The sequence below is a fragment of the Equus przewalskii genome, chromosome 12, assembly GCF_037783145.1.
Source record: "Equus przewalskii isolate Varuska chromosome 12, EquPr2, whole genome shotgun sequence".
Taxonomy (NCBI): Eukaryota; Metazoa; Chordata; class Mammalia; order Perissodactyla; family Equidae; genus Equus; species Equus przewalskii.
In genome coordinates this window covers 7,307,769-7,332,753 of record NC_091842.1, presented here as the reverse complement: position 1 = coordinate 7,332,753, position 24,985 = coordinate 7,307,769, and the positions used below count along the sequence as shown (strand labels likewise).

At 38.2% G+C, this 24,985-nt stretch overlaps 1 protein-coding gene across 1 annotated transcript in view; it reads right to left on the bottom strand.

Moving 5' to 3' along the window:
• Positions 1-24,578, bottom strand: part of LOC103566375 (cytochrome P450 3A12-like) — a 28,855-nt gene extending 4,277 nt beyond the window's left edge. Inside the window, exons 1-11 of the mRNA XM_008542765.2 lie at positions 24,230-24,578; positions 20,484-20,577; positions 18,252-18,304; positions 17,577-17,676; positions 13,908-14,021; positions 13,558-13,646; positions 12,104-12,252; positions 7,208-7,335; positions 6,070-6,136; positions 2,689-2,849; positions 109-335 (exon numbers count right to left, since the gene is read on the bottom strand). Of these exons, the coding sequence (XP_008540987.1) occupies positions 109-335; positions 2,689-2,849; positions 6,070-6,136; positions 7,208-7,335; positions 12,104-12,252; positions 13,558-13,646; positions 13,908-14,021; positions 17,577-17,676; positions 18,252-18,304; positions 20,484-20,577; positions 24,230-24,300 (1,253 nt within the window). The 5' untranslated portion in view covers positions 24,301-24,578. The remainder of the gene's footprint in view (positions 1-108; positions 336-2,688; positions 2,850-6,069; positions 6,137-7,207; positions 7,336-12,103; positions 12,253-13,557; positions 13,647-13,907; positions 14,022-17,576; positions 17,677-18,251; positions 18,305-20,483; positions 20,578-24,229) is intronic.
• Positions 24,579-24,985: the final 407 nt, after the last annotated feature.

Sequence of the window (24,985 nt, the reverse complement as noted above, 5' to 3'; positions counted from 1 at the left end):
AAATAAAAGATTGTACAATCACAGGTTTGTCATCTATATTAAGAGGCATCAGAATATCCTTGAACCAGCCTGAACCAACATGGGTTCCCTTTCCCAAGGGCGTTGTACCTTTCTGGATGGAACTCCTCAGGTTGTGGCCAGAGCTCTGTGTCTCGGTGAAGAGCAAAGGATGGCACCATCACCACTGTTCCTTTGGGAATGAATACCCCACCAAGTTCCACATCTTTCTTACAGGTCCTTTCAATTCTACCAGCAACTGGGAATAATCTGAGAGACTCATTCAACACCATGTCAAGATACTCCATCTGTACCAGAGCATCATAGGTGGGAGGTGCCTGGGAACAAAGAAACAGATTTTGATAAACTGAGAAATGGGATCAACTTTCCACTCAGCTTATGCAGGACTACTGAAATGTTAGGAGTAAAAAAAAAATTTATTTTGGTAAAGGACCTTAGCAGTTATAGACACTTTAATATCTGTCATCTCCTTTGACCTCCTCAATGGCTCATTGAGATGTGTAGAGTAGCTATGACTATGGGAGACTGTTGGGACAATCTTTTAAATAGGTCCCAAAATCCCTCACATTACCATGTAGGAATTTTCTTTTCTCATGTGAACAAATGTGCCTAATATATTATGACCCTTACTCTTAAGTAAAATACACTGAAGTCACTGTTTCCTTTCAAAGGACAGGCCACATATCTCTACCAAGGAAAGAGAACGTGTAAAAGAGCAAATCCTCAATTCCACATAAAGTTTTTCAGTTGAAAATCCTGCTTGCTAACACTTTAGCTTATATATAAAAAATTTGGAAACACTGAATTATACAAAATCTCTATAAATAACTTGAGGAGAAACTAGTACCATTCTAAACCAAATATGACAAAGAGAGGATAAGAAGGACTGCTACCAGGACAGACAACTTCATTTCTCTTGAAAGTTTTACGAACACCAGATCCTCACTCTCAGCCCCACCCACTGTTGCTGGAACAGTCTCCTAACCGTCACTTCAGGATTTGACTCTAAGCTCTGAAGATCTGAAAAACCCACTCCAGCCCCAGAGGGCAGGTGTCTTCACAACCGCAAAGAATTCCAGTTTTGGCAGAGATCTTAAAACTGTGTGGACAATATGTGGCTATCATCTGGTGTTATATTGAAGAGGCAATATTGCAGAGGTTAAGATTTTGGCTCAGGAACCAGACACCCTGGATCACAGCTCAGCTTCTTCATCACTAGTTGTATGACTAGTGTATGAAAGGTATTTCATCTCACTGCAGCTTAGTTTCTGATATGTTACATGGAGATAATTAGAGTTTACATTTCACAGCACTGTGTGGCAGAGATATTCACTGCTCACCCAACATCCATGTAGTCCCCCAAATTTCTCAGCCCACTTGAACGTAGGAGAAACGGGCTTTGACAATAGGCTGTGAGCTGAGGTGATGTACGTCAGTTTGGGGACAAAACATTTGGAAAAAATCACTCTATTCTTTATTCTTCAGCCAACACGAAGTCCTCATGTTCCAGATAATCAGCTACAAGAAGGCAGAGCATCGTAGTGCATATCCCCAAGTAACTATGTGGAATAGAAACTCCCACTCCCATCCTCCACTAACCTCCTTTGGACATTTAAATGTGAGATAGAAGTAAACCTTTGCTATGCAAAGTCACTGAGATTGATGAGTAATCTTTTACTGAGGAATAACCTAGCCTTTCCTAACTGATACAGAATTTTATGAAGATTAAATTCGTTAATAAATAAAAAGCATTTAGAACAGACATATTTAGTATGAAGCGAATGTTATTTATTAGTATTGTTGATGCCTTGTAATTATTATCATAAGAAAGGGAGAACACAATGCTTAGCTAGTCTCTGTCTCTAAGTTACCTATTATACTGTAATCAAAAGAATCATAAGATGGGCTTTATCAGAGAATACAGATAATCTCTAATTTACATAGGCCCTAAAATGTCTGCTTACCTTATATTTGGAGGACCCATGACTCAGAAACTTCATAAGACTTGTCAAAACCATAGTTAGGACTCAAAGTCACGTCTTCCGTTTCCTACCCTATGCTCTTTCCTGTACACCAGGCTTCTTCTGTCTGCAAAGTTTACCCAGGGTGATCACACTAATGGTTCCAACTCTCCATTCGCTCCTATGTTCATGGCCTTTGCCATCTACCCTTGTGGTGCTCTCCCATTATAACTCTGGGGTTGGTCATGTGGCTTGCTTTGAACCAATGGAATTATGGCTAATTGTGATGCAAGCAGTTTTGAAAGACACCCACAGGACTAGGCTTCATGCTCTGCCTCTACCATTGCCTGGAGAAGAACACACCCAGACTCATTTTCTGTACTTTGAGAGATGTGTGGATCATATCAACAATATCAACAGAGATAACTTATTGTTAGGTGCCACTGAGGTTTTGTGATTTTTACTTAACATTATTGTGGGAACAGACAATTGATATGCCAGGACCAGCACTTTTTTCAAAGATCTCATATTTATGTGAGCAGAATACACTACCTAGGTTTCTCTCTTTGCTTTTGTCTCTTTAGATCCTCCCTAAATAGCACAGAAAGAACTGATATTTATGCTTTCTTGCACCACTTCTAGGAAGTGGTGAGGAGATACTCTTGTGAAGGCTTCACTTTCCCCCTCCCTCCAGGTATCATCCACTCACCATATTGGGGAAAGTTGCATCAATATCCTCCTGCAGCTTCTGCTGGACATCAGGGTGAGTGGCCAAAAGATACAGAAGGAAAGAAAGAGAACTGCTGACGGGCTCATAGCCAGCAAAAATAAATATAATAGATTGGGCTACAAGCTCCAGATCAGACAGAGCTAAAAGGAGAGGAAAGACAGTTTAGGTAAAGCATGTCATTGTAAAACAGCACAGATTACATTATTAGAAATCCAAATGAAACTACCAAACCACTAGAGAAAAAATAGAAAAGCAATTCACAGTCAAATTGAGAGTGGTTTGCACTCTGATGGCTATCTGACCAATCCAGAAAAAGGCAAAAATTATCTTAATCCTATTTTTCCCAAGGTCTATACTATTCTTGGCCTTCTGCTCCTGGTTATGAGACCCTGTATTATGCCACCAACACAGCTGGGTAATTTAAGAAATAGCATTTCTGGCTTACATACACAGTGTTATTAGCATGTCCCTTGGAGAATCCGAAAAGTACTTTACTACAACTATATAAGTAATATGGGGTAGCATCCTCCCCCAAGGAAAAACTTAAATTACTCTAGCTAAAATATAACTTGAAAATTTTTAAGAAAGTTTTCAATATTAAGGCTTAATTGTAGAGAAAATTAAAGGATTTTTCATAGAATCATCTTTGAGGGAACTTAAGAGAATAACACTGCACTAAAGATAAACACTTGCTACTCAAAGCGTGGTCCATGGGCCAGAAGCTTCAGCAGTACATTGGAGCTTATTATAAACACAGAATATCAACCCCTGCCCTAGAACTATCTAACCAAAATCTGACGTTTCACAAGATGTAGTGGTTTGTGTGCACAACCTAGCTTGAAAAGCATGGATTGTACTTGAGAGGCATCAGGTATTGGAAGACCTGGGGCACAAGTCTTCAAATGGAAGACCTCAGATATATACAGCAACTACAGAGACACACAAAATGCCAGAAGAGTTGTAACTGACCTTAGTCTAGTCAACAGCGTTAAAATAGGAGAAGAAAGAACGTGTCAGTAGAGGGCATTGGCCAGCATGAACTGTAGAAAAATAGGGTCCAGCAGGAGTAATGACAATGCTTACTCACTAATGGCTTGAATGTCATCTTCCTCAGCATATGCTGCCCCTCTTTGTCTACTTTATGCTCAGAAAACTGCCCTTGTGATTATAAGTTGGCCTCCCTTTAGTTTAGTTTTTCTCCTGAAAGACACTAAGTATGCTCAGGCTCTAATCTATTTGATTGAGACTAGATTAGGAAATTTAGATTCTTAGAGCACTGAAATAAACATGGTACCAATCATAGTCATTAAATTCAAAACTAAAAACTTTTCAAAGTAAGTGTAAGAAAGGACTACAAATTGCTGGTTTCCCAATGATGATTTCCGTGATGCTGTTGTGGGTAAATTCAGTAATCATATTCTTTCCTCTGGTTAGTATGAATCTCATGATACTCCAAGTTTAGATCTGTGCTGTCCAATGTGGTAGCCACATGTGGCTATTTAAATTTTAACCAATTAAATTTTAATACTATTTCAGTTTCAGTTCTTCAGTGGTAGTGGTCACATGTCAAGTGTTCAATAGCGGCATGTGCCTAGTGGTTTCTATATCGAACAGTGCAAATATAGCATATTTCCTTCACGACAGAAAGCTGTATTGGACTAGATAGAGAGAGACAGATAGAGAGAAAGATAGAAATAGATGTAAGCATTAGACATAGATATATTATATTTATACTCTTGTTTTGGAGTCGGATCATCACTGCTGTCTAGGGACCAATTGTTAAATGTTCAGGAATTCTGTGAAGTGTTTGTCAAACCATTAGTAACTTGAAATTGAACATATGGGAGTATTCTCGTCATAGAAATAAACTAGAATCAGAGACTTTTTTGAGAGAGACAGAGACAGAGCATGTTTACATCACTGGCTATCGGTAGATACAGAAATATTTATGTTTGTCATATCTGTGTAAAAATATTTGATGTTCTTAGCTACCTCCACCGAGAGGGTTTAGAAGCAAAGACACCCTCAGTAGCAGTGAGCTACTATAAATGATCAGAAACAAGAGGACACATTTTTGTTTCTAAATACCATTTCTTACTAAAAGGAACCAGGCTCCTTGGAGAAATGCTTGATTGCAAGTCTGGTCAGGAGAAATACAAAAAAATCTGGAATGTCTTGCATCAGAAAGCAAGGAAATGTTCAGAAAATAATAGGTGAAAAGGATTCGTGATACTTGGTAGACCATAATGGTGGAGATATGTCGTTATATGTTTGTCAAAACCCATAGAATGTATAACACCAAGAGTGAACACTAATGTAGACTATGGACTTTTGGTGATAATAATGTGTCAATGTAGGTCATTGATTGTGACAAATGTGCCACTCCAGTGAGGGATTTTGACAGTGGCAGAAGCTGTATGTACCTAGGGCAGGAGGTATGTGAAGAATCTCTGTATCTTCTGCTAAATTTTGCCCATGAATCTAAAGTTGCACTAAAAGATAAAGTACTTGAAAAGTAAAATTTCAAAAGGAAGAATATTAAAAAAGGACACAGGAGCCCACCTGAAAGAGATTCCATTGGACAAATCTGAGAGAATTTGAGGAACAAAATAAAGAATTAAGTAGGAAAAGATTAAATTAGTAATAAATGAGATTATAGAGATACAAACAAATAAATAAATAAATTGGAGAGAATGGAAAATTATCTCTTAAAAGGGAAACTCAACACATAAATGTAGAATAAATGCTGGAATTAGAAAATTATCATTTTGCAACCATCACAGTAATAGCAGTTTCAGTAAAAAAAAAAAAAAGATCCACATTAATAAAACTAGTAGGTGATTTTGAAGATAAACAGAATGTTTACACAATCTCAAAGGCTTCTCCCATTAGTTACTTACTAATTACACGGAGAAAATTAAAACTTTACAGTATATTAAGCTAGTGAACTTTAATCAAGTGTCAAAGTGAATGTCACCCAACACTGGAGCAATGTGCCTCCAGACATGATGAAGCCTTGATGCAAATTTCCAGGCAGAGACTCTGATTCACTGGGTCTGGATGAGGTCTAAAAATTGACATGGAAACAAGCTCCCCAGAAGTTCTGATGTAGGTGATCCACAGACCACTGACTGACTTCTAGGCATGAAATACATGTTTATGGTTGCCCATCAAGCTTTGAAGAAAGTTGTGCATGCTTGCTTCTAGAAAGTTCCCCTGACTACAATTTATATCTGAACATGCACCTTTCTTCAGTTTGGCAGAAATTCTCATCTACCTGGAAAACTTCCTGCATGTTTTTGGAACCATCCCCACCCTCCAAGTTTCCCCATAGTGGCCCTCTGAAAACTCCTTGGTTACCTTTATGGGTGTCCATTTCTTTGGAGTTTTGGGAGTTAATCATCAGCTGAAGGAAATCCACTCGTTGCTGGAAGCAGAAGAAAAATTCCAATGATACACAGTCACTTGTGAAGTCCAAAATAAATCAGGAATGCAGTACTTAGCCTTTTTCCTGAGACTATAGGCCCTTCAAGTCCATAAATGTGACTAGTCTTGTCTGAACAAAATCATCCAGCTTCAAACTTGGAGAGCATGATGTTTACCTGAGAAAAAGCTAGCCATCATGTCCAACTGCTTCTTGATCCTTGCTCTCTTTGATCCTTGGCTTCTCTGGCTTCTGAACACAGCTTCCTGGTCAAAGAGTTGCCTGCACCCTTTCTGGTCATGCCTCCTTGCTCAGGAGAAAGACCCTGACTTAAATCATTTTTCTCTCCTGCCTTAATTCTTAATGAATGGCCACATAGATTAATAACCTGAAATTTGCAGAGATCAGCAGCAGCTTTTGTGTAAACATCTTCAAATGCCCCACCCACTCAGAATTCTATGCAATCTTCAGTCACATCCTGTGGTACTCAGCCCTGTCTACCTGACCTGCAGACCTGCAGACGCTGATGTCCAGGACTCATGAAGTCAAAGCTGGGTTAGTCAGCTTACAGCTTCAATACCCAGAGAAGACTCCTGCCCACTCCAGACTAGGTTAGGGCTCAAATTCAGGATACGCTATACTTCACGAGGTAGCCTGCTGGGGCCCACCATTGAGCAATGTGCAAAATGAAAGGCTTGAAGGAAGTGATTTTTGGCCAATATAAGATCTGGGGAAGTTATAATACCAGTAAAATAATTTGTAAGCTGTAATTTTTATCTTTTCACAATTTATTGAAGGGAAGTGGTAAAGTTTTTATGTCAACAATATTCATGTGGTAACATACTAATTTTAACGCTTATTAAATTTTAATCATTGCTTTCTGACTTATTTGATTATCTCCTTCTCCAGTGTCCACCTTCTTCATTCCCTCCAAAATGTTAGAACTCTCTTACTCTAAACCCTAGAGTTCTCTATCTACCTTTAAAAATTTACAGAGAAGTGCACAAATCATATGTATACAGCTCAATAAACTATCAAAAAGTGAATACTCTTATGTAATCCCCCAGATTTTACCTTTTCTTTATCTTTGAGGCGACTTTCTTTTATCCTTTTTACAGATTTTGTGAAAAAATCAGTAACACTCTTTGGAAATAGAAATATATTTAATAATTCAAAAACTGGATTAAGAAATGGAAAAATTGCTGTAGGGAAAAAAAAAAGAAAGCACAATGAAAATACACATTTTACCTGGAGCAATTATAATTTCCTCTACTAACTAGAAGAGTAAAAGACACCAGGGTTCTTAGCCAGGAGCAAATCCCTCTATGACCTTGGCTTGGACTTCCAGGCCAGTGGTTGAGCAACAGTGAGTCCATGCTTAGGGGCCATGACTATAGCAATGACGTCAGTGACTCTTTCTGCATCTTTGGAGTGACCCAAGGAATGGGATTGCATTCCTTGACCTCTTAGCCTTTTATCCATTAGACTAGAGTCTCTTTGGATAAACCAGACCATATTCTGTTAATTTAATTAATCATGTATATTCAAGAAATTGGAGTCAGGATAGAAATAATATATGATGTCTTTCAACCACAATGAAATGATGTTAGAAATCAATAACAGAAAGAAAATTGGGAAACTTAGAACTATATGAAAATTAAACCATAAACTCCTAAATAACAAGTGGGTCAAAAAGAAGTCCAAAGGGCGATTAGAAATTACTTTGAGATAAATAAAAATGAAGACACAATATACCCAAACTTACAGGATGTAGCAAAAGCAGTGCTCAGAGATAAATTTATGGCTATAAATTTCTGCATTTAGAAAGAACAAAAGTCTCAAATAAATAATCTAATTTTCCACCTTAACACACTGAAAAAATAAGAGCAAATGAAACGTAAAGGAAGCAGCAGAAAGGAAATAATAAAAGTAAGGCAGAAATTAATGATATAGAGAATTAAAAAATAGATAAAATCAATGAAACCAAAAGTAGATTTTTAAAAAAAAACTTCAGCTAGATTGACCAAAAAAAGGAGAGAAGATTCAAATTACTAGCATCAGAAACAAAAGAGGGGACATTACTACTGATACTAAAAAAATTAAAAGCTATAAAGGAATACTATGAAGAATTGTACACCAATAATTCAGATAACTTAGGTGGGATGGACAATTTCCTAGAAAGGCAAAAACTACGGGAACTAATTCAAGATGAAATAGACAATCTGTGGTGGTTACCAAAGGGGAATGGGGTGGGGGAGGATGAAAGGGGTAAGGGGCACATGTGTATGGTGATGGGTGGCAGCTAGACTTTTGTGGTGAACATGATGTAGTCTACACAGAAGTTGAAATACAGTGATGTACACTTGAAATTTATAGAATGTTATAAACCAATGTGACCTCAATGACTAAAAAGGAAATATACGATTTGAATAGACCTACAGCAAGTAAAAAGATTGAGTTAGTAATCAAGAACCTACCCATAAAGAAAAGCTCAACTCCAGATGGTTTCAATGGGGAATTCTACCAATTATTTTAAAAAGAATTAACATCAATTTTTAGCAAACTCTTACAAAAAATAACAGAGCAGAGAATACTTCCAAACTCATTCTATAAGGCTAATATTACACTAATACTAAAAACAGACAAAGACATCACAAGGAAAGAAAACTATAAACCAACATATCTTATGAACAATATATCTTGTGCACAAATCCTCAAGAAAATACTGGCAAACTGAATCCAGCAAAATATAAAGAAAGGTATACACCATAAGCAAGTGAGGTTTATCACAGGAATGCAAGGTTGTGTAATACACCATATCGGTAGAATAAAAAACAAAAACCACATGATCATCTTAAAAGATGCAGAAAAAGCAATTCACAAAATTCTAAATCCTTTTGCGTTAAAAACACTCAGTCTGCGGCCAGCCCCGTGGCATAGTCGTTAAATTCGCACACTCTGCTTTGGCAGCCCAGGCTTCACCAGTTTGGTTCCCCAGCACGGACCTACACACCACTCATGCCACGCAGTGGCAACGTCCCACATACAAAATAGAGGAGGATTGGCATGGGTGTTAGCTCAGGGACAATCTTCCTCAAGCAAGAAGAGGAGGACTGGCAATAGATGTTAGCTCAGGGCAAATCTTCCACACCAAAAAAAAAAAAAAAAAATACCACACACACAATCATCTGGGAATAGAAGGAAATCAGAACCTGATTAAGGACATCCACTAAGAAATGAAGAACTAGTTTCTCTATTATCTGATAATATGATTCTATATATAGAAAATCCTAAAGAATCCATTAAAAACCACTTAGATATAATAAACTAGTTCAGCTTCAGGGATCAAAATAAATATACAAATAAACTGTATTCCATACACTGCAACAAACAATTCAGAAAGGAAATTAAGAAAAGAACTCAATTTACATAAACTTCAAAAAGAACAGAGGAGCTGGCCTGATTGCCTAGTGGTTAAGTTCGTGCACTCAGCTTCTGCAGCCTGGGTTTCACAGGTTCAGATCTCAGGCACACAGCAACACTCCACTCACCAAGTCATACTGTGGTGGTGTCCCACATACAACAAATAGAGGAAGATTGACACAAGTGTTGGCTTTCTTTCTTAAGGAAGAAAGGAAAGAAAAAGAAAGGAAGGAATGTAGGAAGGAAGAAAGAAAGAAAGAAAAGAACAGAATACCTAATATTGTCAAGATGGCAATGCTCTCCAAGTTGATCTAAAGATTTAAGGTGTTTCCTAGGGAATCCTAGCGAGGTTCTTTATAGAAATTGACAAAGTGAATTTAAAATTCACATGGAATTGAAAGGTACCCAGAACAGCCAAACAATCTTGAAAAAAAAAGAATAAATTTGTAGGACTCACACTTCCGATTTCAAAATTTACCACAAGGCTTTAACAATCAAGGTAATGTGGTACTGTCATAAGGATAGACATAGAGATCGATGGAATAGAATTTAGAGTCTACAAATAAACTGATGTGTCTATACTACACTGGATATTGAGAAAGTTTCCAATACTGTCCAGTGGGGAAAAATACTCTTTTCAACAAACTCGATAGCCACATGCAAAAAAATGAAGTTGGTCTCTTACCTCACTCCATAAACACAAAAAAAGAATACTTCAAAATGGAGTAAACATCTGACATAAGAACTAAACTATATAAATTTTAGAAGAATATCAAGGGGTAAATCTTCATGACCTCAGATTAGGCAATAGATTCTTAGATATGACACCGGAAGTACTGGCAATGAAATAAAAAATACATAAATTGTGCATCATCAAAATTTAAAACTTTCTGCTTCAAAGAACTCTATCAAGAAAATGAAAGATACCTACCAAATGGGGGGGGAAATTCAAATTGTATATCTGATAAGGATACATAGAGTACATAGAGAACTCTTACAAACAAGAAGACAAACAACACAACTATGAATGGGCAAAAGCTTTGAATGTACATTTATCTAAAGAAGGTATAAAAATGGTCAACAACATGTAAAATGTTGCTCAACGTCACTAGCCATTAGGGAAATGCAAATCAAAAGCACAATTAGATACCACTTCACACCCACTAGCATGGCCATAATCAAAAAACAAAAAAGTATTGAACCAGTGTTGGTAAGGATGTGGAGAAAATGGAAACTTTATACATCACTGGTGGGAATGGAAAATGGTGCAGCTATTGTGGAAAACAGTTTGGCAGTTCCTTAATAGGTTAAACACAGAATAAGTATACAACTCAGCAATTCTACCCCTGAGTACACTATCAAAAGAATCAAAAACAGGTATGTAGATTAAAAAAATCTTGCACATGAATGTCCATAGCAGTACTCTTACAATAGCCAGTATCTGGAAACAACTCAAATGTCCATCAACTGATGAATGGATAAACAAAACATGGTATGTCCATACAAGGGAATACTATTCGACCATAAAAAGAAATGAAGTACTGATACATGCTACAACACGGATGAACCTTGAAAACATTATGCTAAAGGAAGAAAGCCAGCCACACAAGACCACATTTGTATGATTCCATCTATGCGAAGTTTCCAAGCTACCTAAATCTATAGAGACAGCGTAAATTAGCATTTGCTTAGGACTAAGGAGAGGGAAGTAGTAGTTAAAAAATACAGAGTATCTATGTTGACAAAAATGTTCTAACAATTGACTATAGTGATGGTTGCACATATCTTTGAATGGAATAAAAATCTTTTTCAATTTTATTGAATTATAATTGATCTGCAATACTGTATAATTTTAAGATGTATGGCATAACGACTTGACATATATATGTATATTATATATATATATATTTATATATATATAGTGAAAAGATTACCACAATAAGTTTAGTTAACATCCATCACCTCATATAGTTACAAAAGAATATATTTTTTCTTGCAATGAGAATTTTTAGATTTGACTCTCTTAGCAAGTTACAAATATGCCATACAGCAGTGTCAGCTATAGTCATTATGTTGCACATTACATCTTCAGGACTTAACTTATAACCAAAAGTTTGTATCTTTTGACCACCTCCCCCTAATCCCCCTATCCCCTACCCCCACCTTTGGTATCCACAAAACTGATTTCTTTTCTCTATCAGTTTGGTGGTTTTGGTTCTTTTTAGGTTCCACATATAGGTGAGATCATACAGTATTTGTCTTTCTCCGTCAGATATTTCACTTAGCATAATGCCCTCAAGGTCCATTCATGTTGTCACAAATGGCAAGATTTCCTTCACTTTTATGGCTGGATACTATTCCAATTTATATATAAACTACATTTTCTTTAGCCATGCATCTGTGGGTGGATACTTAAAATGTGAAAAAATTGAGTTGTACATTTTAAATGGTTGAGTTACATATGTGAAGTATGTATTAATAAAGCCCATTTAGGAAGGAAGGAAAGAAGGAAGGAAGGCAGGAAAAGAAAAATTGTAGTCCACATACTTATTGAGAGAATGAATGGATCAAGGAAATCAAATCTTAAGAGTTTCTTTGTATTTTCCACAAAGGGATCTTGTGGGTTGTTGAGGGAATCGATGTTCACTCCAAATGATGTACTAGTAATCACATCCATGCTGTAGGCCCCAAAAATGCTGAGGAGAGAAAGAAAGACATGGAAAGCTAAAATCAGCACCTCTTTACTATCCTTATGCAAAATACACAGCAAGAACTGCATGTAAGTTCATGCTCCCAGGCAATACAGGTAAAGAGACACATACCTTCAGAACCTTTTACTGGATCATCTGAAGAGTCTACGCTACCATCACACTCACTTATGAGGTGTTTATCATGTGCCAGTGATGCAGTTGGCCCTGTGTTAGGGGAGATGGGGCACTAAGGCATCTTAGAGCCTCCTCTGAGTTGAAGGAGCTGAGTCATAGGTGGATAGAGAACCATAATCAGACAAACTACCATATGATGTACAGAGTACGGGCAATAGTAGGTATATAAGCACTGTGTCTGAGCAGGACAAAGGGTGGAATAATTAACTCTTCCTAGGGTAGTCAAGAAAGATGACACTGAGCCTCACCACAGTATCTATACTGAAAGCTGACTCTTCTTTAGCACATTACAAAGGAATTACCCCTATTCTAATTTGCCGGTAATGTCACCCCTCCTTCTCTACACTCCTGCTAAGACTCCTGAAAGAACCATTCCTCCTCAACTCCAGTAATCTCAGTTGCCCTGGGTACAGACTCATTTCTGTAATGTAAAAACTAAGAATGTCCCTAGGTACAAAATAATAATAATAAATCATCCAAAATTGATTGGGGGATCCCATAGCTAAGTGATCATACGCCCCCAGTTTTCCCCAAGATGGTCCCAGTTTACATTGGTGTTCCTGCATAATTACATATACAAGTTTATGCAATAGATGATATGATCACCATATGCATAGCCTATCTGGGGCCTTCTCTCTTTTGAGACTGAAGGAAGGGGAAGTGGTGGTAAGATTTATTATTTAGTATTTTGCTGGTATGCTCAACGAAATCATGAAGGGGTTTAAGTTGTTCCAAGTTCCACGTTGTAACTTTCCTACTCCACGCACTGTCCATCGATATGTACCAAACGTCTTCTTTTCACCATTCCATACCCTCCACGCTGAAAACTTTGGTATGATCATGTTTCTTCTTTCGAAACTACATAGTTTTGAATTCCAGAATATACAAGTTGATAAATAAGCAGATAAACTAATCCTGTTTCATGTACACAGGAGAAGACCCATTCTCTCCTTGCTGCCCTGCACTCCTTGGGTGGCCCATTGGAATTGTAGCACCACACACCTACTTCTGTTTGTTCACTAGAATAACTCAACAGTTTGAATTTGGGTTGCATGGCAGGTAGTTGGAGGGTCTCTTGACTGAGCTCAGAATCCCAGCATGTGCACTCCTACTTACTCTTTCAAGGCAATGGGCTTGCCTTTCTCTGCTTCTTTCTTCAGGTTCCTCACCAACACATCTCCATACTGGCCAATGATGGGGAACATCTAGACACAATATACAACACCACACAAAGTTAAATGAGGAGACTCAAGTCCTAGAAAGACCTAGCTTTCACATGCATGGAGCAGCAAATGACATTGTATAATGTATGTTATAATGTCTCTTCTAGGAAACAAAAAGAAAACACCATTTTTAGGCAGCTCAAATTCAGCAAAATACCACTTAAAAAAAGACTATGATCTTATTTTTTACGTGAACCCAGATGTATTCTTTAAGTTTCTAAGTAAAAGTTTCTACTTTCTTACCTCCTTGAGCTTTCCACTGGTGAAGGTTGGAGACAGCAAAGTTCGTATTCTCTTCCATTGTTCATCCTCAGATATAGAGATGGCATTTTTCATAAACCCCACTGGACCAAAAGACTAGACTCAAAGGCAAAAGACATTTTGCCCTACATAAGTTTTGGAGGTCTCAACACTTGTGAAAAATTTGTTAAATGTGCATCAATTACTCAACAAATATTTAGTGACTATCTACTTAGTAGCAGATCCTATGATAGGTGATCAATAAATATTTATCCCAAATGTCTAGGTTCCTGTGAAGGTGAAGGAGACATCTAGCCACCCAATGTTGTTTCCAGCCTTTATACTCCAATCTCCTTTTAAATGCAAATGACTCATGTGGTAGGGAAACTGTTCTTCCATGAGAATAGAACAGAAAGAGCCCTGGTTCATTCTCCAGGGCTGCAGAGTAGAAAGGGATTTGTGATAGATATCCAGATGGCCTTGTCAAACTGTATGTTGCCTCAGACTAGTTCTGTCTTTAAATATATGTACAGCAAAAGCAACTCAAAATAAGAGATTTCTTGATATGGTGATTTTTAAATAAATAATATTTAATACTTAAAACATTGGTAATCTATTTGCTATTCTGAAGAAGTGATACAATCACATGGCAATCCCTTTCCATTACATTTTTTCTTCAGGTATAGAAAGGAAAAGAAAGAAATAATTATATTTCTAGATTGGGACTGGCCTACCAAGCTAAGCTGCTTGAGACTTTATTTCATCTTCCAAAATTATATTTTGTATTAAAATGGATACAACCAACACCCAGTCATGATAAATACTAGGAAGCGAGGGTAATTTCTTCTACTTCATAAAGAACATCTATTAAAAACCTACAGCTAACATCACACTTATGATGAAAGACTAGAGTGATATCACCAAGATGGCGGAGTAGGAGACTCAAACATCCATCACCCACAAACAATATACAGCTGTTGACAAAAGGAAAACAGGTATAGGAGAACTCAGAAGCCTACTTAAGAAGCTTCAGCAACACAGTGGACCAAAAGAAACAAGAATACTGCACAAAATTTGTAGAGGAAATAGTTTCTCTTTGTCTGCCTCATTTCATCCCACAGGCCAGCACTGATCAGCACTAAGAGGGAACTCTCCAGGCTGAGAGAGTTCCCCTTGCCAGGAATAGCACAGCAGAGTAAGTGACCAGTTTCCCCAGCCTTTCAGTGCACTGAACAAATGACCTGCTTTGGTTTCAATCCATCCAGAGACTGCATAGCTGAGACATCTGGAGACAACTAGGAACAGAGAAGAATGGCCGGGGCTGCCAGGATCAGCCATGCAGTGGGAGTGACCATGAATCTTTGTGACCTGCTCTGCAGAAGACTCTGGAGCCTATGCTGCTAAGGAAACCAACAACCAGCATAGATGCTATGGATGCCTGCAAAGCACACCTCTATAGAAAAACATTACATCACAAAGGGAAGATGGGATGAAGAGAGGAAGAAGAAACAAAGCATCTATGAAACACCTGCACATTCAAAATGGCATTAATAAATACTTTCTATCAGTAATTACTTTCAATGTAAGTGGACAGATGAATGAATAGATAAAATGCGGTATGTATATGTATATATATATATATATATATATAATTCAGCCTTGAAAAAGAAACAAATTCTGCCATTTGTGAACAAATGGATGAACCTTGAGGACAAAATGTTAAGTGAACTAAACCAGACACAGAAAAACATATATCATATGATCTCATTCATATGTAGAATTTTTTTAAAAAGTCAAACCGATAGTAACAGAGAGTAGAATGGTGGTTTATCAGAGGCTAGGGAAAAGGGGAAGGGATGATATTGATCAAAGGGTACAAACTTTCACTTACAAGACGAACAAGCTCTGGAGACCAAATGTACAGCATTATGACTATGGTTAATAATACTGTACTGTATGCTTGCAATTTGCTAAGAGAGTGGATCTTAAGTGTTCTTACCACACACACAAGAAAAGGTAACTATGGAGTTAATTAATATGTTAATTCATTTGTGGTAATCATCTCACAACGTATACATATATCAAAACATCACATTGTACACTGCAGATATTTACATTTTTTACTTGTCAAAAATAAATTAATAACAATTTTAAAAATGGTGAAAAACTGAATGCTTCTTGCTAAGTTCAGGAACAATGCAAAATAACCACTCTCACCACTCTTCATCATCATACTGGAAGTCCTACCTAGTACAGTAAGACAAGAAAAAGAAATAAATACCATAGAGACTGGAAAGAAAAAAATAGAAGTGTTCCTATTTTCAGGTGACATAATTGTCAATGTAGAAAATCTCAAGTAACATAAAAAGAAAATCTCTGGAAATAATAAATTAGCTCAGCAAGGTCGTAGGATAGAAAATCAACACACAAAAGTCAACCACATCTATATAACTACAATGAATATGTGAAAATATGATACCATTTACATTCACTCCAAAGAAAATGAAATATTTCAGGTGTAAATTTAACAAAACATGCACAGGATCTCTGTGGTGGGAACTGCAAAATCTTTGTAAAAGGAATCAAAGAAACCCAAATAAATGGAGAGGCATACTGTGTTAATGGATTGAAAGACTTGACCTAGTAAGTGTAAAGATTTTTCCCAAATTGATCAATAGATAATATCAAAATCCAAGCAATTTTTTTATAGACATAGAGAAGCTTATCCTAAATTCATATGGAAGGATGAAGGAGCTCGAATAGCTGAAACAATTCTAAAAACAAAATAAGAAAGCGAGAGGAATCACTCTACGTGATGTTAAGACTTCTCTATAGCTACAGTAATCAAGATTGTGTGGTACTGGTGGAGGGATAGATACAGAGATCAATTAATAGAATAGAGCATGAACATTAGACCCACATAAATAGATCCAACTGATTTTTGACAATGGTGCAAAAGCCATTAAATGGAGGAAAGAGAGCCTTTCCACAAACAGTGCTGAAGCAATTAGATATCCATAGGCCAAAAACAAAAGTGAACCTTGACCAAAACATCACACCTGATATAAAATTTAACACAAAATGGATCATAGATTTAAACGTAAAATGTAAAGCTATATAATGTTCAAGAAAAAGTAATAGAAGAAAGTCTTCAGGACCTAGTGGAAGGCGAAGAGTTTTCAGACTTGATATCAAAGGCACAGCCCATAAAAGAAAAAATTGATAAATCAACCTCAGCAAAACAAAAAAGTGTTTTCTCTGCTTTTTATCCTCCTTGATAAGAAGAAAACACAAGCTACACATCATGCCTATAAAAAAATAGTAAGAGGGAGCTTTATGGTGATGGGACAGTTGTGTATCTTGAGTGTGGTGGTCATTACACAAATCTACATATATGTTAAATGTTCATAGAACAACACACACACAAATGAGCGCACATGAAACTGAAGAAATCTGCATAAGCTCTATGGATAGTACTAATGTCAATTTCCTGCTTTAATACTGTACTATAATTATGAAGTTATTACTACTGGGGGAAACAGGATGAAAGCTGCACAACATGGAATCTCCCTATAATTTTTATTTTGGGAATATCCTGTGAATCTGTAATTATTTCTAAATAAAAACTTAATAAATAAGTAAAGTTTTTAATTTTAAAAAATGGATGCCTACTCGCCGGTTTGTGAAGACAGAATAACATTCTTTCACTAGTACAGTTTTGATCAAGTCTGGATCTGTGATAGCCAACACAGGCTGTCGACCATCATAAAACCTGTTGGGAAAACAGAGCTGATTAAATTTAACAAGCCAGATTCTACAGTTGGAGCCACACCTGGAAATCCAGACTTTCATCCTGACATTACATGATCTATAACCCTAGAGATCAGGGCTGGAAATAACATTAGAACATTTGTTAAGTCTAGGCGTTGTGTCTGTGGATTTTTCCTATACCATACTCCATAAATTTTTGCATGTTTAAAATATTTTATTACAAAATGGAAGTAAGGTTAGTAAATAATGGATGGCAAATAAATTATCTAGGAACAGAAAAATTAATTAATGAGAGTCAGTCATGAAAATTATAACTTTGAAGATATATCAAAAATATGATAAGTGCATAAGGCATAACGCTAGAGGAAAACTGTAGACATACTAACACAAATGTGTAATAATGTGCCTACAACCGGAAAAAGATTTGGAACGATCAAAAAGTGATAGTAGGATTCTGAGCAATTTCATTCCCTTATTTCTAAAGTTTCTAAAAATGGCTCTGGACTAAGATAGTCTTTCACTCCAGGAAACCTATTCATAACAAGCCTATCCAATGGAAGTTTCCAGAATACTCACCCCCACATTTTTCTGTATTTTTTAAGACATTCCGTGTCAAAACCCCCGAAACCCTGCAAGGAGAAACAAAATAGGATTATTAATGTAAATGTATTGAAACCTACCTCTAATTGGGACATAAATTATTTGAATCCCACGAAACTGGGCTTACTATCTTTCACTGGCAGAGGGAATCTCTTATTCATAGATGTCTTACGGGGAAGCAGAGAAAATAATGGAGCTGTTCAAAATGGAACATTTAAAGTCACTCTAGAAATTTCTCTGAGTATTGCAGATATTAAATGACTTACCCATGTCTGTGAATACTAAGTAACTCCTTGTCTTTCTCAAGTGTTTTTGCTTGTGCATGTGTTGTCTCTGAATCAAATAACCCTCTGAATTATTACCTTCATGGACACAGGAAAAAACTGAAGCTGAGAGAAAGTAAGAATGGCCTGCACACTCTTTGATCTCCTAGTTAAGCATCATTTTCATTTATCTCATGAGCTTTCTCTAGAATCCCAGCAGAATTAGGAAGTTTAAGACACCAGTGGGCGCCAGCCTCGTGGCCAAGTGGTTAATTTTGCGCACTCAACTTCAGTGGCACAGGGTTTCACTGGTTCAGATCCTGGGCTAGGACTGCTCATCAGGCCACACTGAGGTGGCGTCCCACATAGCAGAACTAGATGGAACTACAACGAGTATATACAACTATGTACTGGGGGGTTTTGGGGAGAAGAAAAAAAAGAGGAAGATTGGCAACAGATGTTAGCTCAGGGCCAATCTTAAAAAAATAAATAAATAAAAGACACTAGTGAACTCTTTTGTTCCAGCAGATTCCATAAGTCTAAGCCATGTTTGTTCAGAAAGAAGGTGAGTGAGTGAATGAATGAATGAAAAAGTGGACCCAACTTCCAGTTTTCCAGTTCAACTTGGAAAAGATGGGAGATGTCACCACTCCACATAAGACAGGGAACATCAAAACACCTAATATGACTTTTCACATATAACTTTTAAAAATCCTTCTGTTGCTTTCAGTTGCGATGTTTTAACTATGTGAAGAAGGTTCCAGAAGTGTGGATCTAGGAGTGTATCTACTAAGGGGGCTGATCTGGGAAAGGTAGAAAGGAAATTATTGCTCTTTCAGAGGGAAAAAAAGCACAAAATTTCTTAGGTGGTAATGAGGCACTGAAGATCTCAGTTGGGAGAACTGGGATCTGAGAAATAAGCTTCACATCTGACAGAAAGGAAATCTGAGGCAGAGAGGAGCCTGCACACAAGTCTCTGCCTCCTTACATTTGGACAAAAATGTATAACGTTCCGACCAGGGGCCACGACCTGGCTCAGGCATCAGCTGGGTTAACTACAAAGGCTCTGCCAGAACTCACAGTCCATTTGTCACCTAGTACACTCTGCTCAGTTATATTAAATTTTTTAAAACATTTCTCAAACCATCTCCTTTCCAGTGATTCTGTATAAGTGAGTCTGTCTACGCTAAAAAGAAAAAGAAAATACAACTCGATCAATGGTTATATATCTGAAGCCAATAGACAACCACCATCTTGTCACAGTCTACATACTCCATGCTCAGACTCACCCACAAGATGCCTCCTTTGAAAGAAGAGAAGTAAAACAGAAAGCTCTTCTTCCACCTCTCAAACCCCGAAGATATCATGGGTAGCAGAGGATTAGTTAGAGCCATGGAAATAACTGCAGGGGTTTATCAGTTCTTCAGAGAATTCAAGTATGTGCAAATTACCAAATGATGAATACTGAGGCTACCTAATAAACTGAATTTTAAAAACTACCCAAGAGGAGGAAGAAACGAAAAGGCTACCCAGAGCTTATGCTATAAAGAGGGAACTCTGACTTTACAGTAGACAGTTTAATGAGCCACTACTGGGCACATCCTTCATTCTTTACTCCTACTACACAGTCTGATTGTTGCTTCTTGGGAACTTGCACATGGCAGAAAGAAAATCCTCTTCACAATGCATACAAGTTGGAACATCAAGTCATGTGCTGAATCAGCCAGAGAGCTGGGTTGACCAACTGAAGGAAAACCTGAGACTCCTAACAGCTGAAAATAGAGCCTTGTGGTAAACCTGGCCATGTACCGGTTGAGGCCTATGGCAACAGTCCTGGAAAGTGTGAAACTTCAGAACTTCCTCCAGAGCCGGGGCATGTGTATTATGGAACTAAGCTGGAATTTCCAGTCATAAGAAGCAAAGGAGAACTTCAAATAAAACTCACCTTACGGTAGCCCAGGAGAGTTCCCAAAAAAGGGAGAGGTTTTGGCCCTGGAATTCCCAGCTTCTTAAAAAGTCCATGTGTATAGATCCCATATCTATAAAGTGAAAAAGAAAGCCAGGTCACAGACATCATTTAATATGGTAGGGCTGGGCAGTCACTGACTCAGAACTGGAACAGTCAAGAGAGCATGTAGGTGATGAACAAAAACAGCAATAATTACATTCACTCACCCTCTCCTTTCCCACCTCCACTCTGTGACCCATGAAAAGTAATGCAGTAGCTAAAAGCAGCTGAAGGTTTCATGGTCCCAATACTAGAGTGAATACTTCATAAATGTTTCCAAACTTGAGGGCTCCTGAGTGATTCAGGCTGGAATTTTTCCAGAGAATTCACTCATGTCTATTTAGTAAGTTGACTCTCCCATGATTTGGAGATTCTATTTCTAGGTAGAAAGGGGAAAAATTATTTTTCTGCTGTGATGATGAGATTTTGCATAACGGGGTCCACTCAGTAAAAGAGAGTTACTGAGAGCCTACTGTGACATTGTTCTTACCGTTTGCTCAAAGACCTTTATGCTTTTCTTTCCCTCTGTGCCCTGACCCTGATTTAGAATCTGGTACTTCTTAAGACTATCTTCACAGAGATGTTATGAAGCAGCCACAGGATTCTTACTTCTGTAGAATGAAAACTATGTTCAAGGCTTCCATTGGCCCTGTAGAAATGGGAGTGTCTTTCAGCTCCATCCACACCTCTGTTGTCAGACAATTTGGTTGACTTGAGTTATAGAGAAGGGTGATTGACTCATATGTTTCCTGAATGATACTGAATAAAGGAACCAATGACTAGAGAATCCATTTACAGACGATACTTCCCTTTGTGGCATGTGATCCTTCAACCTGTGATGCTTACCTGCTAAGCACCATGCCAGACACACTCACCTTTTTCAAGATGGTCACTCACAAAGCAGTTACTTTGCTGCCTCTGTGGATCAACTATCTCAAAAACCCATTAAGACTGGTGTTCCCAATGGCAGGCCTGCTTGCAACTTATCTTTCATGTATCATGTGTGCAATATCACAACTGAGGGTTCTGGATCCTTGCAAGTCTTCCCACTACCGTGTTACAGACAGGTGGCACAGTGGAGGAAGAAGAGAGGCTGAGGGAAGAGGCTACCAACAACCATTTTCACCATGATGTTGCTAGGCCTATAGGTTAACTCTACAGAAGCAAATGAGGAAATTGTGGCTGAAAAATATGCTATATATGAATAGTTCAACATGTCCTACAAAAGCTTTTGGCTAAAAGACAGGGGGCCTTCCAAACTTCAGTACCTTCCTGTTGATGGCAGATGATGCATTAAGCAAAATAAAATGAGTAATAAAATGTTCCAGAGAGTCATATTAAGACCTTGTCTCCTCTTCTTTGGAGGTTGGCCTTTAAAACAGTACAGGATATAAATATTTAGTTCAAATCCAGCAAATCTTATAATATGTGATGGTATAAACCCCAAAAATTTCATGAAAGGATATGTACTTGAAGGTCCCAGCAGAGGTACTTCAGCCAGGCCCACCAAGGCATTTGGATCCTTCCTCCAGAACAGTTGGTGGAAGTGTGTGCATTGACTGCCAGAAACAGGGTTGGCCTCAGTTAGTCCCACCAAGTTCCTTCTTTTGCAATCACAACCATGGCAAATCAATTAACGCAATTTCTGCTTCTGAACTTTCAGTTTGTTGTACAAACTCTCAAGTGAAGCCAAGTAATTGAGTAGATGTTAGAAACATTAATCCTCAAGGAAAGATCCGGTCTAGTGTCTAAACTCACATAATCCCATATTAAGGCAGAGGGTGGGCTGGGTGAATTCTTTGGTTTCCCTCCAGCTTCCCTCCTTTTGGTAGAGTAGTGCCGATTCCAGTACAAATTAAGGGACTAACAATAAAGCTGATTACTTTTATTATGTTTCCATTGTATTGGGACAAAAAGAGCATTGTCTACTCTACAGCAACTGATTCTTGGTGGCATCAGTCTCTCTAAGTCTACAGTGTTGTATGTCCAGTGTTGACACTATCTTGTGACAAAGCCACTACCAAACAGACCATACACAGAGTGACTTAGATGGTGTCCTAGTCTCCAGGCTTCAAGCAGAAGAGATGCCAACCCTGCTGCCCTGTGAGGGACCTCCTGTGGGACCAGGACAGAGGAGTGTCTCTGCTCTGAGGGATGAGGAATATTCTTCCACTTCACCCTGACTCCTACCCGGATGCCTCTCATATCATCACTGGCTCACAGTTTCACTTATTCACCTGCACTGAGAGATTTTAAAAACCTGCTGGGCCTGGACATTTAAATATATATATATATAACACACACACATATATACAATGTTTACCATAGAAGTATAGGTTTGTACCCTAGCTTCACATTCCTGACATTACTCTACAAGGATGAGGTTATTTATGCATGTTTGTTGTCACAAATAATAAACCAACAGCTTTCTTTTCTCCTTTAGAAAGTCCATGTTAGAAATAGTTTCATCACAGTAAAAACTTCATATTATAGAAGGAAATTAAACCACATCAATTAATTTTAAAATGTCATCAGTCATAAAATACTTTGCCACAATACCCGAAATTCCTAAAATTTCTTTCAAAGAATTAAAATGAGATTTATATTTCCTATGTTCACATCTGTATTCATAATTTCCTGCTCTCAAAAAGTGAAATTAAGATAGAGATCAAATGAGATCTCTAGGCTGAACCCTACCCACACATCGAAAATAACACCTCTTCCAACCTGCTCCATGATGCCAGGAATCCAAGCATTGAGAGTAATTCCTCTGCTGGATGGTTTTGGTTCATCCTCCTATATTGTAACTCAAAGGTAAAAACTATTTAGAATCCAAATTGGCTTTTGGAGCCAGTGCCTTTACAGGTTGCTAGCAGATCTCATATCAGGGGGAAGAGAAATCTCTACACTGATGCCAACTCTCCAAGAGAATGGAAGGAAAAGGTGAAAGAAAAGAATACAAGTCAAGATTTCTTCCAGGTCTCTTCTCTAGAGATTTCTCATTTAGGGGTAAAAAGTTCTGTAAATTGCAGGATGGGGGAATTAAGTCTTAGGAGAGGATTTCTAGAGGAGAGTTACAGAAAATAGGGAAGGTCTGAGTCTGAGGATGGGTTGGAGCAATCTTCAACCTGTCTGGAAAGTCTGGGAGCACCAGGTGCCTTGTGTAAATGATGCAAGGGGGTGGGAAGGAGGGTATTAGGAGCCACCTGAGTAACACAGGGGACAGTCCTTCTACAAGTCTCTTGGAGCAGACACAGGCATCAGAAGGTGAAGATAATGAGACAAAAACCCAAGCCACTCCTTTTGCCTCTGGGATTCCCAGACCTTGAGAAGGGGATGAGGACCCCACTGCAAAGGAACCAATTGCTTCTAATCTGCCTCTGCTGAATTCTGGTTGATTAGTCTAGGTCCAAACTGGTAGTCACTTGAAAGATCATGCCCAGGAGCAAATAACATTACTAAGCCCTCATGGCCACAGAAATTGAGAGTTGTAAGGGAGTTTTACTCTTTCAAAGGGTCTGCATAAGATCAACAACAATCCCTCATATGTTTGTAGCATCAAACACCTAAGGAACTTCCCCCTTGATAACTATTTTAGTCTTCAAAACAGATAATGGAAAGGGGAGCCTGGTTAGCACCCCAAGTCCAAGGTTAAGAGGACATGAGCCTGGACGGTTACTCACAGATAGAGGAGAGCCAGGCTGGTAGCCAGGAGAACCCATGTTTCCACAGAAAAGCTTGGGATCAGGTCCATGGCCACTTTCCTGCTGAGATTTTCTCCTCTGAGTTGTCCTTTCAGCAGTCTGTGCTGCTGTTTGCAGACCTGTGGATACAGAGCTTCCCTTCCAGCCCAGAGGCTGGAAGATTTATGTGCTGGGAAAGTGGGTGGGGCTGGTGCTGATTCCAGTAGCAGGGCCACCTGTACTCCATGTACAGGTGCCCTCTCCCCCTTGATAGTTGATAAAGCATCATGGACACTCCCAGTATGATCTACCTTGAGGTCATATTCTGCGGTAAATCAATAAACAACTCAATCAGTGTTATCAGTAAGCTCAAATATTACAGAAACCCAGGTAAACCCACTGGCCTTTAATCTCTAACCTGCCCTTGACTTCATGGCTGCATGCACGCCAGAATACTTGAAATTCCTAAAAAAAACTAGGTCTACCAATCTTTACCCATGCAGTTCCTTCTGCTTAAAAATGCCCCTGTGCCCCTGGAAGCCCCCTTCTCAACCTTCAAAGCCTAGCTCATCAGGACCCCCTCTGTTAGAGTCTTTCCTCACAAACCTGCTTGAACAGATTTAACTGCTTCCTCCTCTGGGCAACTTCTATCCTCCTTAAAATGTCTATTATTGCCTTCTCTACCCTCCAACACCATTGTTTGTTTCTATAATTAGTTCTCTTATCAGATTGACAGCTTCTCATGGCACAGTCTGT